The sequence below is a fragment of the Kryptolebias marmoratus genome, linkage group LG17 (assembly GCF_001649575.2).
Source record: "Kryptolebias marmoratus isolate JLee-2015 linkage group LG17, ASM164957v2, whole genome shotgun sequence".
NCBI lineage: Eukaryota > Metazoa > Chordata > Actinopteri > Cyprinodontiformes > Rivulidae > Kryptolebias > Kryptolebias marmoratus.
In genome coordinates this window covers 19,800,389-19,816,475 of record NC_051446.1, presented here as the reverse complement: position 1 = coordinate 19,816,475, position 16,087 = coordinate 19,800,389, and the positions used below count along the sequence as shown (strand labels likewise).

General features: G+C 36.9%; 3 protein-coding genes across 4 annotated transcripts in view; 1 reads left to right on the top strand and 2 right to left on the bottom strand.

Moving 5' to 3' along the window:
- Nucleotides 1-47: 47 nt before the first annotated feature.
- On the bottom strand, nt 48-2,192 carry LOC108249255 (L-seryl-tRNA(Sec) kinase). The gene is made up of 6 exons (XM_017438527.3): nt 1,938-2,192; nt 1,240-1,486; nt 952-1,153; nt 774-849; nt 589-682; nt 48-508 (listed from the first exon to the last, which is right to left on the bottom strand). The coding sequence occupies exons 1-6, from the start codon at nt 2,157-2,159 to the stop codon at nt 288-290; spliced, it is 1,062 nt and encodes a 353-aa protein (XP_017294016.1). The 5' UTR covers nt 2,160-2,192; the 3' UTR covers nt 48-287.
- A 233-nt stretch (nt 2,193-2,425) lies between these two features.
- On the bottom strand, nt 2,426-15,045 carry zgc:174164 (uncharacterized protein LOC570656 homolog). Its single transcript, XM_017438502.3, has 22 exons — nt 14,904-15,045; nt 14,489-14,592; nt 14,331-14,404; nt 14,180-14,258; nt 14,015-14,091; nt 12,913-13,105; nt 12,735-12,797; nt 11,980-12,051; nt 11,646-11,815; nt 11,422-11,512; nt 8,769-8,899; nt 8,428-8,599; nt 7,418-7,507; nt 7,108-7,303; nt 6,369-6,480; nt 4,853-5,036; nt 4,656-4,742; nt 4,464-4,569; nt 3,944-4,073; nt 3,755-3,848; nt 3,553-3,590; nt 2,426-3,429 (listed from the first exon to the last, which is right to left on the bottom strand). The coding sequence occupies exons 1-22, from the start codon at nt 14,968-14,970 to the stop codon at nt 3,321-3,323; spliced, it is 2,439 nt and encodes an 812-aa protein (XP_017293991.1). The 5' UTR covers nt 14,971-15,045; the 3' UTR covers nt 2,426-3,320.
- Nucleotides 15,046-15,482: 437 nt separating this feature from the next.
- LOC108245935 (poly(ADP-ribose) glycohydrolase) overlaps nt 15,483-16,087 on the top strand; it is a 19,854-nt gene continuing 19,249 nt past the window's right edge. The window contains exon 1 of one of the 2 annotated variants that reach the window (XM_017433211.3): nt 15,483-15,649. The gene's annotated coding sequence lies outside the window, so the exon portion shown is untranslated. Of the gene's footprint in view, nt 15,650-15,687; nt 15,787-16,087 lie in introns of those variants that run through there. The other variant, XM_017433220.3, reaches the window with a different exon arrangement.

The window sequence follows — 16,087 nt, the reverse complement described above, 5'->3', positions numbered from 1 at the left end:
TGTTTCACACATTTGTGTAACACAGCTGATTAACTCAAGAGCAAACGTTTGGCAAAATTATTATTTACATAAAAAAACAAACATGTACACTTACATGTGATTTTTTTTTTTTTTTTTTAAAATCACTTGCAGCTTAAAGGTGAAAGTTTTTTGGGACCACATCTGCGTGTGCTCATTTGTAATTTTAGCAAAATATCTCCTGAATCACTGAACAGATTTTAATGAAACTTGCAGGAAGTAATCATTGACACTCCGGCAGGAAATGTTTTGCTTTTTAAAGATTCAAGTCATTCATTGTTGTATAGAAATCTTGACAAAATGTCCCTCTTCTGCTCGTCAAAAATGCTTCCCACAACTCTCTTCACCACCTGCTCCACGTCGACGTCCTCTTCCTGAATGAACGGAACCTCCTGAAGGAACTGTTTCTGAAGGTTGTGCAGGAATGTTGCTTTAGCTTCATTCAGCTGAGCAGCCAGCGACCGCATTTGGTCAGAAGGGACTCGATGATCTAAAATCAGAACAGAAAGTCATAATTCTGATAGGTGGCTAACTGTGAAATAAATAGTGTTTGTGAAGCTGACCACTGACCTCTGGCAGCTCTCATGGCTTCAGATATGAGGCGTCGACAGGCCTGATCAGCCTGGTGGACCACACTCGTGGCGCATCTAAGACGGTCAGTGTCCTGCAACGTGTGACACAAAACAGCAAGAAATGAGTCACTTCCACAGCTTCACATGTGAGTTCTGTTGTCGTTTGTCTGAGATTTGAGCTACCTTTTGTTCAGTGTTGTCCTCCACTGGGCTCAAAGGATGTTTTAAAGCAGAGGAGATCAATTCCATCACTTTCTGGCTGATGACAAGCCACACATGAAGATAAACAGAAAAAAAAAAAAGCTATAAGCATTTAAAATAAATTATCAGGTGTTTATAAGGGTTTACTCGGCTGTCTTACATGTCACATTTGGACACGCTGTCTGTTGTGTTGAGTGAGATGCTTTGTATTTCCCAAAAGTTCTTTTGTGGATTTGGTGACTCCAAACGCTTCTCCATCTCCTGTATCACTGCAGTAGGAACTGGTTTAGACCGGCTGTGGTTCCTGCTGATGCAGGACTCTAAATCGCACTGCAGATACACCTGACAGAAGCCCAGAGAATCTGCAACATTAGTTGACAACTTTAAATCTCCATTTCAACTAAATAAAAAGAATCAGAGGCATGCTTTGTGGACAAATAGACCTTACACTTTCTTGCAAGTTGGTACACCTCATATCTCATGCTTGGATAGAAGAAGTTGTCATCTAGCAGAAAGAGAAGTGGAGTCCCATCAGACTTTGAGTCTTCAGGCTGCAGCAGAGCTTGAGTACATCGTTCCCAGGCAGCACTGTTAATCAGCGAGCTGCTCTGGACCTGCGCTACCACGTCAAGTCTCTCCAAGAACTGCCCAATGCTGTGCAACACTGCTTGTCTGTGGGACTTCCAGTTAGTGTGCTGGAAATGAAAATCAGTTCCCATATTAATAAAACAACTGAATATCTGCCAAATGCAGGAGCTGCCACACACAAAAACATCTTTTCCTTTTCACTATCACCCTCTAAATATCTGACATTTCCAAACTCTCCTCCACTTCTAAAAGCCCTTTGCATCACATCATGCCCTCTGGTTTTATTATTTTGTTGCAATGCTTTTTTTTTCTGCATTTTAATTTATACAGTAAACATAGTATATACCAATCATTCAATCAACTTTTTATTAAAGACAAATAGGTCCATATGAAAAATAAAATAAAAGTTAAGAAAAACATTTACAGATAAATGACATAAGGCAATAATCACAAATACAGGTCACGGATTTACATGATTATTTTTGTTTGTTACGCTTTTACCTTTGTTAGTACCTTTACCCAGAGCTCTAAGTGAAGGATTATTGTTTAAACTCCTACCATTTCTTGTAGTTTGATCCCATCCTCCAGCACTTCAGTCTGAAATGCCTGCTCTGGGATCAGGTCATCATACGGAACCACTGCCGCTCTCCATCCGAGCTCCCCGGCGGTCCCGACTATCCGGCGGGCCAGGGTGGACTTCCCAGCGGCGGGCAGTCCGCAGAGGACGCACAGACAGGCCGGAGCCCCGACCACCCTCCGGGACTCTGCTGCTGCTGCCATTTTCTAACAAAAAAGCCGCTCCGACATCAGTTTATTTACATGTCGTTCGGCATTTAGCTTATTTCGTGCATCTAACTTCCGCGTCAAGACGTCACAAACCATGTGATTTCCTGAAACGGTATTTTCAAAATAAACTCCCGAAACCAGTCAAACAACTATTGAATGTTTATTGTTTATAGGTTACGAGTAAACAAAACAATTAGTTGGATTTTTGTCGTCTGTTTCAGCACATTTAGATATGAGATTTTTTTTACCTCCCAATTTATTCTAAAGTTTATTTTACAGCATAAAGACATTTAATTTAACCTACAAAACATGTAATATGTTTTTCTAGGTCGTTTCAATTTTACCCAAATAACTTGTTCTGACAGTTGATTTTTTTTTTCCTCTAACATTTTCTTACATATATAGCAGTAAGTAGGGGTAAAATAGGAATAAAAAAAGCGTTTTGTTTTCCCCTAATAAAACAAATGGCTCAAATTTGATTTGTCCATGAGGATAACCTTCAAAACCACGTGAATAAACAAAACAAAAAACAGGATAAATCAACAGTCATTTAAACAATCCACACAGGGACAGACAAACAATTTCAGAAACATTCCTTTTCATTTGCGTCCATTTCTGTATCAGTTTTATCCATGTATTCTGAGCTCAGGTGTGACAAATACTGTGGCTTTTGACAAACGCCTACATTAAAACAAAATTTAATCCAACAATAACATTTTATTATAACCAATATGACAATAATACAATATCAACATTCATAATGAACAAATTTTCTAAAATACTTTTGAGGAAAAAAAAGGAATAAAATACAATATATGAGTATTTTTAATTTTTCAGTTTGTGTGCACATTTTCGACACGTGTTAAGCATAAATAAAACCCATATATTCAACCACTAAATATCAGTCACCACATCCACCACAATAAAGCTACAGCTCACCTTAAGGTGCTCACAAGTTACAGTGAGTGCCTTTAAGGTCACAGTGTTTTAGAATATTCTCTTCCTATACAGGTACACAACCGCTGGAAATAGGTACCAGCTTCCCCACGACCCAGAAAGGAAAAAGGGGGTTAAAGTAAACTGATGGATGAACACACACACACACACACACACACAAACAATAAGACTATAAAAAGAGCATAAAGATGGTACTTCTTAGGAAGGAATTGGTTTTGGCACACCTGGGCCTTGAACAGGACGTGGTGGTCGAGCAGGGGGTTCGTTTTTTTCTAAATTCCAATAGTCCAGTTCTCCGTACCTAAAACTGTCAGAAAATATTTAAATTTAGTGAAAGCTAAACACCAATTTAAAGGTGTATTTAAGGATTTATTGTCCAACTAATGATGAGAATACGCATTTCGTGAAATTTAAAGTGTAATGTTCATACCCAGAAATTGGAACTGAGGGAGCTGCTGGACTTGGAGGCTGGAGAAAACAAACAAACAAACAAAAAAAGATAAGTCAGTCAGAAACTAAAAAAACCTCACTTTCAACAATGTGCAGTTTGTTTAAAAAAAAAATGTTTCAAAAATGGGCAAAGACTTAACTGCCTTTCAGGGTGTGATTATTATTCAGAAATCCATATTTACCTTGTCTGGTAGAACTTGTGGAGGAGGCTCAATTGTAGTATTTGTCTGAGAAATGCCATTTGACTGTCTATTTGTATTTTTTGCATTACGTGATCTGGAAAAAAAACAATTTTTTTTCATAAACATTAAAAAAATAAAAACTTTATAAACAATCTGCAAATATGCTAGGATTGAATTTGTTTTTCATACCCATGTTTTCGTTTTAGGCAAACATCCAAAGAATCCCTTCTAAACATGTAGAGAAACACCAGAATGATAGCCACAAGAATAGGAACCACCAACAGGAAGAAGATCAAAAGGCCATTCCTGAGGGAGTAGTCTGTAAAAAAAAAAAAAGTCATGATTTAGACTGAAAACTTGCATTCCTACTGAATTACCTACAATTATGTTTATTTATGCACTGCAAACACAAAACTATTAGATTTCTTCTGCTTTGTTCCAGTCTTGTCTGAAAGGCCTTAGGTCAAAAGAAATAAACTTATGGATGCTTCAAATGTCCTCTATAGTTAAGGCAGAAGAGGAGAGAATGATTAAGATATGAATAACATGAAGCTTTGATACAGATTTTACTTATTACTGTGCATTTAGATAAGGTAATTTCTGATTTACTTACACAGATTTCTGTAGCATTAGAGGAACTGTATAGCAGAGAAGTTATAACCTGCTGTGTACTTTAAAATGTTTCTGTTTACGCTTCAAAATAAAGTACCTATTTGAGCAGGACCACTGTCGATGCTGCCACCTGATCCTGATCTATCGCAGTAGGGTGGGCCCCAACCATCGTTGCAATGACAGTGCCCAAAATTGTTACAAACCTATAGAAAACAACAAATGAAAAGGTCAAGCTTGTCCTTAATTGGCTGCAAAACAACTTCATAAAGAAAATAAAAGGCTTCTTTACTCCTTGTCCATTGCAGGTGGTCTTGGCATTACAAGTCAAGTTGGGCAGTAGAACCGAAGCGTCGACACACTTGAACTCCCAGCAGGTCTGTAGGAGAAGACAAACCTCATTGATGCAAACAAAATTGCTCATTTATTCCATTTTCACAAAGTAAATCAACTTGTTAAAAAATTTCCCACCATTTATTATAGGCTCACCTTTCCTTCAGCACAGGGACTGCCAGGGTTAACGTAAGCTGGATCAAGCACATCTGGGCCGAGGTTGAAGTCGGCATTAACACAGCGGGATCCTTGAACTATTTCGATACTGATTTGGGCCCCAGCGGGATGGTTAGCATTCAGATCCACATTGGTGCACTGCACCTTTCCACACATGGCGTTTCTGAAACAGTCAGTTCCTACAGTTACTTTGAGTTAAATAATAATAATAAAAAAAGACATCCCAAGTTGAAACAAATCTGTTTTCCACAAACAACATCAAATACTATTTACAGGTGTGACCATGCTCATATAAGTAGGAGATATTATGCAGTGGGTTCAGAAAGTTATTTTTGCAATTTTTCCCACTTTTTTCAATTTTGTTAGAATGCAGCCTGATATAGCTGTTTAAATAAAATTTTTTAGTGAGAAAGGACGAGGAGCCAATAATCTGAGCTTCAGAGACCCTTTGTGGAGATGGAACCAAGTTCCAAAAACACAACCAGAACTGCAGGCCTCCACGGATCTGGGCTTTATGGCAGAGTGGCTTGACAGACGCAAAACATTTGAAAGAAACTTGAAGGACTTTCAGACTGTTAGGAACATGATTTTGTTGGTCTTTTGAAACCAAGATGGAACTATCTGGCCTCAGTTTTAAACATTATGTCCAAAAGAAACCAGGCACTGCTTATTAACTTCCCAACATCACATCAACAGCAGCAGCAGAGACTGGAAGACTGATCAGGGTTAAGGAATAACTGAATGGAGCGAAGTACAGAGATAGATATCTTCAGTAAAAACGTGTTCTACGGAGCTCAGGGCATCAGACTGGACCAAAGGTACACATTCCAACATGACAATGACCCAAAGCAGACAGCAGAGACAACACAGGAGTGGCTTAGAGACAATGGTGAATGTTCTGGAGGGGCCTCAAGCCAGAGCCCTGACAGGAACCCTATTGAACATCTATTTGTCAACAAATAGTCCCCATTCAACCGAACTGAACTTGAGAGGATTTGCAATGAACAGCAGAAACCCCCCCCCCCCCAATTCATGTGTGCAAAGCTTGTTGCATCAAGCCCAAAAAGACTCAAGGCTGTAACTGCTGCCAAAGATGTTCAACTTAGTACTACGTAAAGGGTCTGAATACATATCTAAATGTAATATTTATTTTTCCCCTTATTAATTAATTTACACAATGATATAAAATTCTGTTTTCACTTTGTCATTACGGGGTACTGAGTGAAGATTTTTGAGAAACAATAAATTCAACAAATGTAGCATCAGGAAATGTAACATCAACATGAAAGTCAAACAGTGAGGAGGATCTATATCTGAAACAACTCCATATTAGTTTACTCCTGCAGCAGCATTCACATACAACCTCCACCATTCTATCTGCTGAAAAAATAACAATAAAAATAGTCCAGTTCCCTCCACCCGCCTCCTAAATTTCACACTTACAGGTTTCTAGATAAATGTAGAATGTAAATTATTAAAACCCAAAAACACTTACTCCACTTTACATTTGATGTATTCTCCATTGCTTTTAATTCCACAATTCCCAAATACGTTTCCTTTTGTATTTTCATATGCAAAGCAAATATCTGCTGCCTTTGTTGGAGAATCTGTTCAGAGAAATTAAATCAAAATATGAATAATTTACTGACAAGATAAATGATTCAAAAACTTTATATGTGACAAATGCATCCTGCAGGGCTTTTGACTGTTGCATGTCTGCAGTAGAGTTATTGTTTTTGCCCATATCTGTGTGTGTTCATATGTCTGTACTGTTTGCAAAATATCTCATGAATCACTGGAAAGAAACTCAGAAAGCAATAATTGGGTGCACATCTACAACTGAGGAACTATTTGAGTCAGTCCAATTCAAGATGGCTACCACAGCTAAGTGACATTAGGCAACACAAATTTATAACTTAATCAGTTTTACAGGTATTGAGGTAAAATTTGTTGTGGTAGCAGCAGATAGTCATCACCAACATATACTCTGAGTTCTAATACCTCTTGCAAGATCTCACACTATCATAGCATAGAATAATCTTCAAGGTTTGGCCAAAACAACTACAACTCTGTCCCCTTTCATCATAAAATGATTTTAGTTTAAAACTCTGACATGAACGGTAGCAGGCCATATGCATTCCTTAAAGGAATGCTAAGCCTTTAATAAATACAAGGGAAATATTTAACAGAAACGAAACGTAATAAATCTTTCAGTTCATTATTACAAAACATACTTGATCCAAACAGATGTTTGCACTGGTAATCATACGTCTGGCAGCGGCCTTCGTAGCAGTACGCAGCATTGCTTCGACAGGGCAGTCCATCCATGATGTAGAAATCATCGGGACAAAATCCACTGTTCCCGTTACAATACTCAGGAAGGTCACAGGCATCAGCAGACTTTCTGCATGGTGTTCCAGCAACTTTGAGCTAGAAAAAAAAGGTAATAAACACATTATAGAATTATTTTTAAATCAAGTCAAATCTCTTTAGTGCAGAACACAAAACTCTGAAATTCTAGTTGAAGTCAAACATTTTGCAGACCTGACACTTTTCACAGCAGGCTCCATGAGCACAATAGGACCCACGTGTAAGTTTACAGGTAGCAGGATCACAGCACTCATTCTTGCATTCCTGCATGGAATAAAAGTGAAAAAAAAGGTTCATGCGCCACAATAATTTACTTTGGCTAACATATTTTAATCCTTCGCAAAATAGAATAAACAAACAACAGAACGTCCCCATTCTTCTTCAACTTAACAGCAATAAAGAACGACTGAGGATGTCACTAAGATTAACTGAAACAACCTTTTATTTCGACTGAGATTAATCTCATTTGCACCAGAGTCTTAAACTAAAATCATTTTAAGATAAAAAAGGGACAGAGCTATAGAAGTAGATTCTATTAAGTGAACTCTTTATTCCATCAATTAATGTAACTTTTACTTTTCTGTTGTTTTTTTAAATTTATTTTCCTTTGAGATTAAAAAATAATGTATTCAATTCAATGACGTGGATTTTACAGAATTTTTAAACCATTGCACGCCACTGAAGGCCATAATGTTTTTGTTCATCTTTGCGTGCGTTTGAACCATTAGGGAAATATCTCATGAACCAGTGGCCTCTCAGAAAGTAATCTCTGGATGCACATCCACAACGGATTACTTTTTGAATTCAATGTGATTCAAGATGGCCACCACAGCTAATCAAGCTCAACTAAGACAAAAATGGCAGCTCGTAAGATGTGTGTTGTAACTCAGGTTATAACTCAGACCTTTCTCATCATGAGATGATTTTAGTTTAGAAACTCTGACATGAAAGGTGGCGGGCGGTATGCATTCCTCCAAGAAATGCAATGCTTTTAATTGACAGTATTTTTTTGATTTATATTTCTGAGATTCTTCCAGTGAAGCTTTAAGTATATGAATAATTATCATGAGGACTGGTTAAACTCTTTACACTTATGCCAAAGCAGAAAAACTTACTATATTGAAAAACACAAAGAAAAAAGGATGCAGCACTGAGTTCTTGGTTTTTTGTTTTTACCACTCTACCTCTGGTTTGCCACAGTCACATTCCTCTCCTTCATCCAGACGGCCATTGCCACATTCAGCAGTACCGATCACATTTGATGGGGAGGGTAAGTTTCTTAGACAAACGCCTCCTCCACGGATAATTAGCGTCTCAAAGTCTCCCGCACTGCACTCGCTGAACTTGGTGGAACCACTATTGAGAAACAGGATATCTAAAACTCAGAGTTGATTTTTTTTTTTTTAAGTAAAATTTCTGAAGAAAAAGTTATTTTGAAAGCAGTATTTGCATCAGATGTACAAAAAATAAATACATATTTACATACATATATAAGTATGAACACAGCTTGTGAAAAATGTCTTACCTAGCACCTCCTGACATGATGCAGCTTTTTCCATCACAGCTGCAGCGACTGTCATCGTGATTCATGCCCAGGTTATGGCCCATCTCATGAGCCACCACAGTGGAGAAAAAAGCCATGTTGTCGTTGCCATACTGTAAAAACAAAGACAGCACTTTAAGTGCTAACATTCTCTGTAGTTTTTATAACAAAATATATTATCTATTCTTAAACATATAACACACAGGTTAGCAAATTGCTTCAGTTTTGAGCTTTTATCTATCAGCGTGTAACTAAAGCATTATGGGGTCCGTATCATGTCTTACACTTAGGCGAATGCAACCTCAGATGAACGTCACATGACATATTACACTGCGCCATTATTTATTGAACAAAAACTAAGCCAACAAGAAGGAGCAGCGTGTGAAAAAGCAACAGGAGCTGCTAATGAAATCTTTTTTTTTTTTAAAAAAACCCTTTTTTTTTAAACTGAGCACAAAGAAAGCGTGAGCTCCTCTATGAAAGGTAAAACATTTGGGCAGTTTGCCATTGTGGAGCATAAGTGTGCATGTATATAAGATCAAATAGGTAAGAGATCAGCAATAATCTTCAAGAAGCATTTGTTCCACCTGAGAAGGCTCATAGGGCTACTTCCAAACTTGGTATCCATAATTTTACAAAAATCAATCTTATCCACATGTAGTTAAAACATACAGAATAGCTTATCATTATTATCATATCCTTTATTTTACCAGGAGAAAAACTCATTGAGATTAAAATTCTCATCTACAAGACCGCCCTGGCCAAAACTGGCACCACACAAAGTTTCATAAAACAAACTTTACAACAATAACAGATTTTGTTTCATATTACTATGAAACATCTGTTTTCATAGTAATATGAAACATAAAATCTCTTCTTAATAATAGGGCACATCTTTACCTGACTAAAGAGTATCTTTTAATATCAGATAAAACCCTTAATAAAACAACATTTTTAACAATAATAAGTAACCTTTATATAAAATAAACCATGAAACATCTTCATTGAAATCGGATGCATCAATACATAACCAATAACATATCTATTCTATTCTAGTTGCCAACCTTCCCAGAACTAATCATTGCAACAAATTAACCTGAGCTACAGACAGTCTATTTCCCACAAAATTAAAAAAAAAAAGTTTAATTTCAGAATCTACTAGTTTGTGTTAGCATGTTTAATGTTAAATCTATGACAGACAGTACAGTTAGAAACTGACTGAACAAGTCTAACTTGTTTAAAAGTGTACTTTTTTCAAAAGATTACGGGCAAAGTTTCCAAATTTGCATATAAACAAATCCCTTTTCATTTAAAATCTAATACTTTAAAAGCTTAATTTTGAAGTGATGACTGATATTAAAGTTGTCTGATTTGCTTGAGACCAACAGGACAAGCATTAATAGGTCAGAGACAAAATCAGTGTCTGCAAATCCACCGCTGTTTCCTCAGCAAGTACATTTCTGATGGGTCTGAAAATTGTGATACAATATTTCTGTGGATTAGTAATCTTCTTTATGTTTTTCTTTTAACCCAAAAGTTGGAACCAAAATAATCTATATTCAACTTCATGAACATTGTAGTTGATTTTTTTGTTTCGTGAGCACAAATATTTGGGGAAATTATTTTGTTGTACGTCCTTGTATAGCGAGTCTTCTCAACCTACAGAATGAGGTGTGAAGATCTGAACCAAACTAAAATATTGTTCATTACATGAGACAGTTTAACAGCTACTTGTTTAGCATCAATCCAGCAAAAATCCAAGTTAGTGTTACAAGGCAGTATTTATAGCTTTGAACCTGCATCACACGTCATTTGTTATCAAACTCTTTTCACACAGACACTCAGATACGAAGAGCTCTGGAATCAGAGAATGTTTAGAACCAGAGGATGTTTTCCAGGTCAGGCTGACCTGAGCGGATACCTCTCGATAATACCAAACCCGAATACAGACGTGAGTTGGACACATTTCTTCATTAAGCCATGACAAGCTGAATAACAATGGTCCCAAAACTGATCCTTAGTATAACTTGACAGGTAAGATTTTAGCCATTGTTATGCATTGTTTGGTAGATTGTATCTTAAAAGCTTTGTAAAAGTAAAGAATAGTTGACAAAGCCTTAGATGGGTGATAAAACACTGATCTAATCCCCCTCCTTTGTCCAAACTAGCTTTACCTGTTTTGATAAAACATCAAAACCATGCCGAGTCAATGCTCTGACCAGAAACCAGCCTAGTGACTATAGCGTCCGTTTAGGTTCATTTGAAGTTGCATTTACTTGTGGAGAACCAGCTAAGTTTTAGTAACCTTTAAACTGAAAACAGCGTGCTTTTAGTTTACCATGACTATAAACAGTCATTTCTAAAAGATCACACAGGTCAAAGAATCTAAAGAACGCAAAAGCCCAAGGAAAAAAAAAAAAAAAAAAAAAAAAAAGTCTAGTCATGGAGATGATTAACACAGTATTCCAGTCTAACCTGCTTGACTAGTGTGTCATACAGTACCTGTAACAAGGAGCAGCACTTACAGAACGACTCGTGAATAATGAATATAGCATCAAATTTCCTTGTAAAAGCTCAAACTGGGAAAGCATCACGGCGTCATATGGAGTTAAAGGCTAGAAGGAGTAAAACTTACCACATTGATTCCTCCAGAACTTGCCGCAGAGCAGACTGTGCCCACGAATGCCATGCCCAATACGCCACCTTGATATGAACTGGTCCGACCACTGGCGAACAAGATAAACAATAAATCTCTGGCTTTAAATTATGGAACACTTGAGACAAGATTGTATCAAACAATATCTTTTGATGCCTTGTACTGCTAAAAAAAAAAAAAACAGAGCAGCACACATCACTCACACAACGAGCTGCCCAATGTCATGTCTGATCATTGGTAATAGAGTTGACTTCCTCCACCGAACAAAATTCCCCAACACCTCTCCTGCAGTGCCTTCCACGATAAAGGGATTACTATCCTTAAAGATTTCAAGGCCCACCAGCACAATACGGATGTTCAACGGCTTGTAATACTTAAAAGAAACAAAAGAAATGAGCAAAATTTGTTAACGTACAGCACAGCATGTTATGAACATATGAGACATGCTCATATTCAGCATTTCATAATGGATACCACAGTTGAGTGGAATAGTAAAGAAAAGATGGGAAATTTGCTTTTTCAAACGTTAAATCTCACCCCATCCAGAAGATTCGCCAGTTGCACCATCTCCTCTCGTACTGCAGCCTCGTCTTTTTTCTTAAACTGATACTGTTAACAGAATTCACCCGATAAAAAAAGAATTACCATTCTAATTAAGATTAATACTTACCAATGTTGCCTCAATAGTTCGTAATATGACAAAAATCTACTTCTGTGAAAAACTACAATGAAAGCGCCACGACACTCGTAGTGAAAAAAGTAAATCCTTTGAAGCGTTATTAGTCTGGCGATTGATTAATATCAACGTATTTTCTATTTTCTACACTTAACAAAATCAGAAGCTGCATCTTTTATCTCAAATGATTCACATTCAAAAAACACATTAGGGGCCATGTGGGCAGACAGATCTTGGCATAAGATGTTTTGACATGTGACTGAGTCCAGGATAGAAAAATGCTGATTCTAGGTATGTTGTGTTTTGGGTCTCTTGAGAAAAAAACTACTATATACACATTTATAAACGCTTTCTTTCTAATACATATATTATTAATTGAACACAATGAAATTTGTATCTTTCTGCAAACTGTTTTATGCACAAGATGCATGGTATGAAACTGTATTTTTTGCCTGATATGTTTAAACATACAATAGATTTATTTCTAGTTGAAATGTAAACTTAACTGAGGTGCCTAACTACACTAAATAAGGAGTAAGAAAATGCTGAGAAACATGTTTATAAAAGCAAGTCATGCAGTCAAATCAGTCGAACAGATAAGAGAACAAACACTTACCCTGAGATTATCAACAACCAGCGCCAGCTCCACATAACTGGTTTGAGGTAAATTGCGTTTCCTCTGTTGAACCAACAAAAAGTTACAAAAAGGGTCAGTGAGAACTACATCCACTGTCCATTATAAACAATTTTCCGCTCTAAATTTAAGACTAAATGAACACAGAAAGCATCCTAACCCTCAACAGAGAAGTCATTGATTTGCCGGGCTCAAAGGGTTCATGTCTTGGCGATGATGTGGCCTCACCAACGACCCCGCAGGTAACAGGCTCAGACTGAGAGTCCTCCAGGAGGTACAGGATATGTTCATTACTGGCAGACTGAGCCACAGGTTCAAGCCCAAATGTCTCATTTCCAAGGAAGATGACACCTCTACGAAGACCACAAAAAAATATTGTTTAAAAGAAAAAAAAAAAAATCAGTCTTCATCCAAACAAACATGATAAAAACCCAACACTAACTTCTTTTAGAATTTGCCAGACTTTGCTGTCAAATTTTCAACTGGTCTTGAAAGAGAATTTTGTCTGAAGATCCTTTTTTTTTTTTTTGGAGGGGGGTTGACAAAAGTAAAATTTCCCCACCTCTTTTCAGTTCAAACCTATAACTAATACATTTTCAGAAGAATTATTAATCTACTTAAAGCTGGCCGAGCATATAAAAGGGTACTCAAGAAAAGTCATGACCAAGTTTTGTGTCTCAGCCTGACAGACAAAAAAGCCAGCGTCCAGCTGTATCAATTGATTCTTTGTTACTAGAGGCTCATCATAAAGTTGCTCAAATTACTTTAGTTGGATCTAGTTAACTTTTACCAGGATTTAAAACTTTTTTTGCCCATGGAAAAATACATGTATATATTTTTAGTAGCTAAAAGCTTGACGCCTTTATGTGCAAACATGTCCCTAAAAAAAATAAGAAATAAAAAATACTTAGAGAATTAATAAGTAGAGTTAATAAGTAGTAAGCTGTTTGCAGCAAGCAAACAGCTTTCAACAGTGAGTTCAGGCTTAGATTCAAGCTCTTTATATAAAAACAAACATGGTTTTTGCCTTAAATATGGTTCCTCAATATGTATTTAATCAAAAAAGGGTCGTTCCAAGGTTTTGTTACTGTAAGTTTCATTTTGTAGACTCCAAAATGAATGTATTGTTTTGGTAAACAATTACTGTATGCAAATCACCAAAAAATGTCCATCTCTAACTCAGTTTAACAATCAAATATGAAACTACTGTACAAACCACAACATTCAATGCAACGGATTTAAAAGCAGGAAGTTGTTCACACCTGAGGCCTTTGCATGTGCTGAGAGCAACCAATGAATTTTTGTATCCTTCCACATTTCCGTGGTAATAGCAATGCACCTGAGAGCAGAAAAAGTAAACCCAAGTTTAAGAGTTGCTCTTTAAATCAGCATTATTTACCAAAATAAAAGAGCAATAATGAACTCACATGTTGTTTTGGATGTGAAGCGTTGTAGTTACCACTGGCGTCACGTGAAAGCTGGACAAAATTTGGGTGTAGGAAGTCTCTGACAAAAAGTGGAAAAGATGTTTACACAAGAACTGACAGTAATGTCACTGTGATAAAACTGAACATGTACCTGTTTTTTTCTAGATGAAGAATGTGCCTTCTGTTGTTAATGTTGAGCGTATATGATACTCTGTCTCCATGCTTCTAGACATGTAAAAATCAAAGTGACACCTTTTAAGAACAACACATTCAGATACTATCAGAGTAAATAGGAAAAGATGTACAAACCTCGTTAGATTCTGGCTGTCTGTTGATGCTCCTAGACCACCTGTGAACCACCTGAGGCTTAACAATGGAGTACTTAGACAGCGTTGATGTAAACCCACTGAAACCTAATGGGAAAAAAAAAACAAAACAAAAAAAAAAACAAGCAGACACTGAGAAGTTTCACTTGGATAGGGCGTTTCGTAACACACACCTAAAAGAAAAAATAATTAACTTAGACATGTATCCTATCATCAGTCTTTAATGTATGGAAGACACTAACAAACCTCAGAATAATAAGCTGGACCGGAAATAAAACCGAAGTACATTCAAAGGAAGCTTTTGCTTTCTACGCGAGGAAAAAACTACAATAAAATCGCATCTTTCTGGTTCCCTCGACAAACAGCGCAGCCTGTAACCTCACCACGAGAAGCCTCACCTTTGTTTGCAATCCCAGAAACGCAGCAATTAAATAAAACAGCGAATATAAAGTACTTTCTGACCATAATTATCGTTAAAATGTATCAAAAGCCTAGGGAGATCGACAACAAGCCAGCTAGTGATGTGTTCATGGAACGAACCTGGATTTTCTTTCTCCTTGTCAGGTGTGGTGATGGGAGTGGCTAAGAACAGGTGAGGAAACTTTGAAAAAGCCCAACAAAACAAGTCTTTCTTGTGGCTTAAATAAAGTATAAATGTTTAAAACTAAAAGCTCTACCTTTATCAGAGTACCCAAGTTGCAGAGTTCCGTTATTTCTTGGTTCATTTCATGACTTAAAATATGTAATGTTAATAATAACAACAACAACAAAAAAATTCTATTACTTTCCACGTAAATATAAATGCCAACAAGCTTATAAAACACACGTGTTAGTTTTACATTCGCTGTGGAGCCTTAAATTATAAAAAAAAAAACTACATTGAACGTACAAAACGTGGGTTGTGTAAATTGCTCGGTCACTTATCGCGTTATTTTATTAGTCTTGACGTCATAGACCTGCGACACTTTGGCGTCTATAGTAAAATAAACTATTTGGTGCAACGAAAACGCAATGAAACGCTTTTTAAGCGTAATTTGAACAATTTTCTGATTGTAAAAATCGCATTTTCCCAATATTTCTGTACAACTGTCTCAATTTTTTTTTTAATTTCCTGCTCGATTTAACGGACCTGTGTTGCGCCGAGGTAAGTGTCATGGTCCTGTGCGAAATTCTGTTCCCCCGTGAAAGTCTGTTCCCCCTGTGTCGGGAGCGCGCATTGCAGCCAGAGAGGTGGATCCGGCGGATTTGACCATTTTCACGGCACTTCTGATCGATTTCTCGGTAAAAACTACTCATATAATCATGTCAGTGTTGTAACTTTCAGTTTAATCGGCAGCTATCAAAATAAAATAAATAAATAAATAAACGAGATCTTGTGTGGAGGTCTCTTTACGCTGTTTTGTGTTATTTAAAACGCGAAGAGAATCAACTTTTGTCTCTTAAGCCTGACAAATAAAAGTCAGTCAACGAACACAGGTTCCTAACACGTAGTGTGCATTTATAATTTTTCATTTCTGATACAAGAGGAGCGAAGTTAGCTGATAGCAAGGCACACAAATAAAGACTTCCTGAAAAGATCAGA

Coding starts and splice junctions, on each gene's coding strand:
- LOC108249255 (XM_017438527.3), bottom strand. CDS start 2,159: ATGGCAGCAGCAGCAGAGTCCCGGAGGGTGGTCGGGGCTCCGGCCTGT. Junction 1,154..1,239: donor GTACCAACTTGCAAGAAAGT/GTAAGGTCTATT, acceptor CTAATGTTGCAG/ATTCTCTGGGCTTCTGTCAG. Junction 683..773: donor AGGACAACACTGAACAAAAG/GTAGCTCAAATC, acceptor CACACGTTGCAG/GACACTGACCGTCTTAGATG.
- zgc:174164 (XM_017438502.3), bottom strand. CDS start 14,970: ATGGTCAGAAAGTACTTTATATTCGCTGTTTTATTTAATTGCTGCGTT. Junction 13,106..14,014: donor AGCACATGCAAAGGCCTCAG/GTGTGAACAACT, acceptor TGGTCTTCGTAG/AGGTGTCATCTTCCTTGGAA. Junction 4,743..4,852: donor GTCCCTGTGCTGAAGGAAAG/GTGAGCCTATAA, acceptor CTTCTCCTACAG/ACCTGCTGGGAGTTCAAGTG.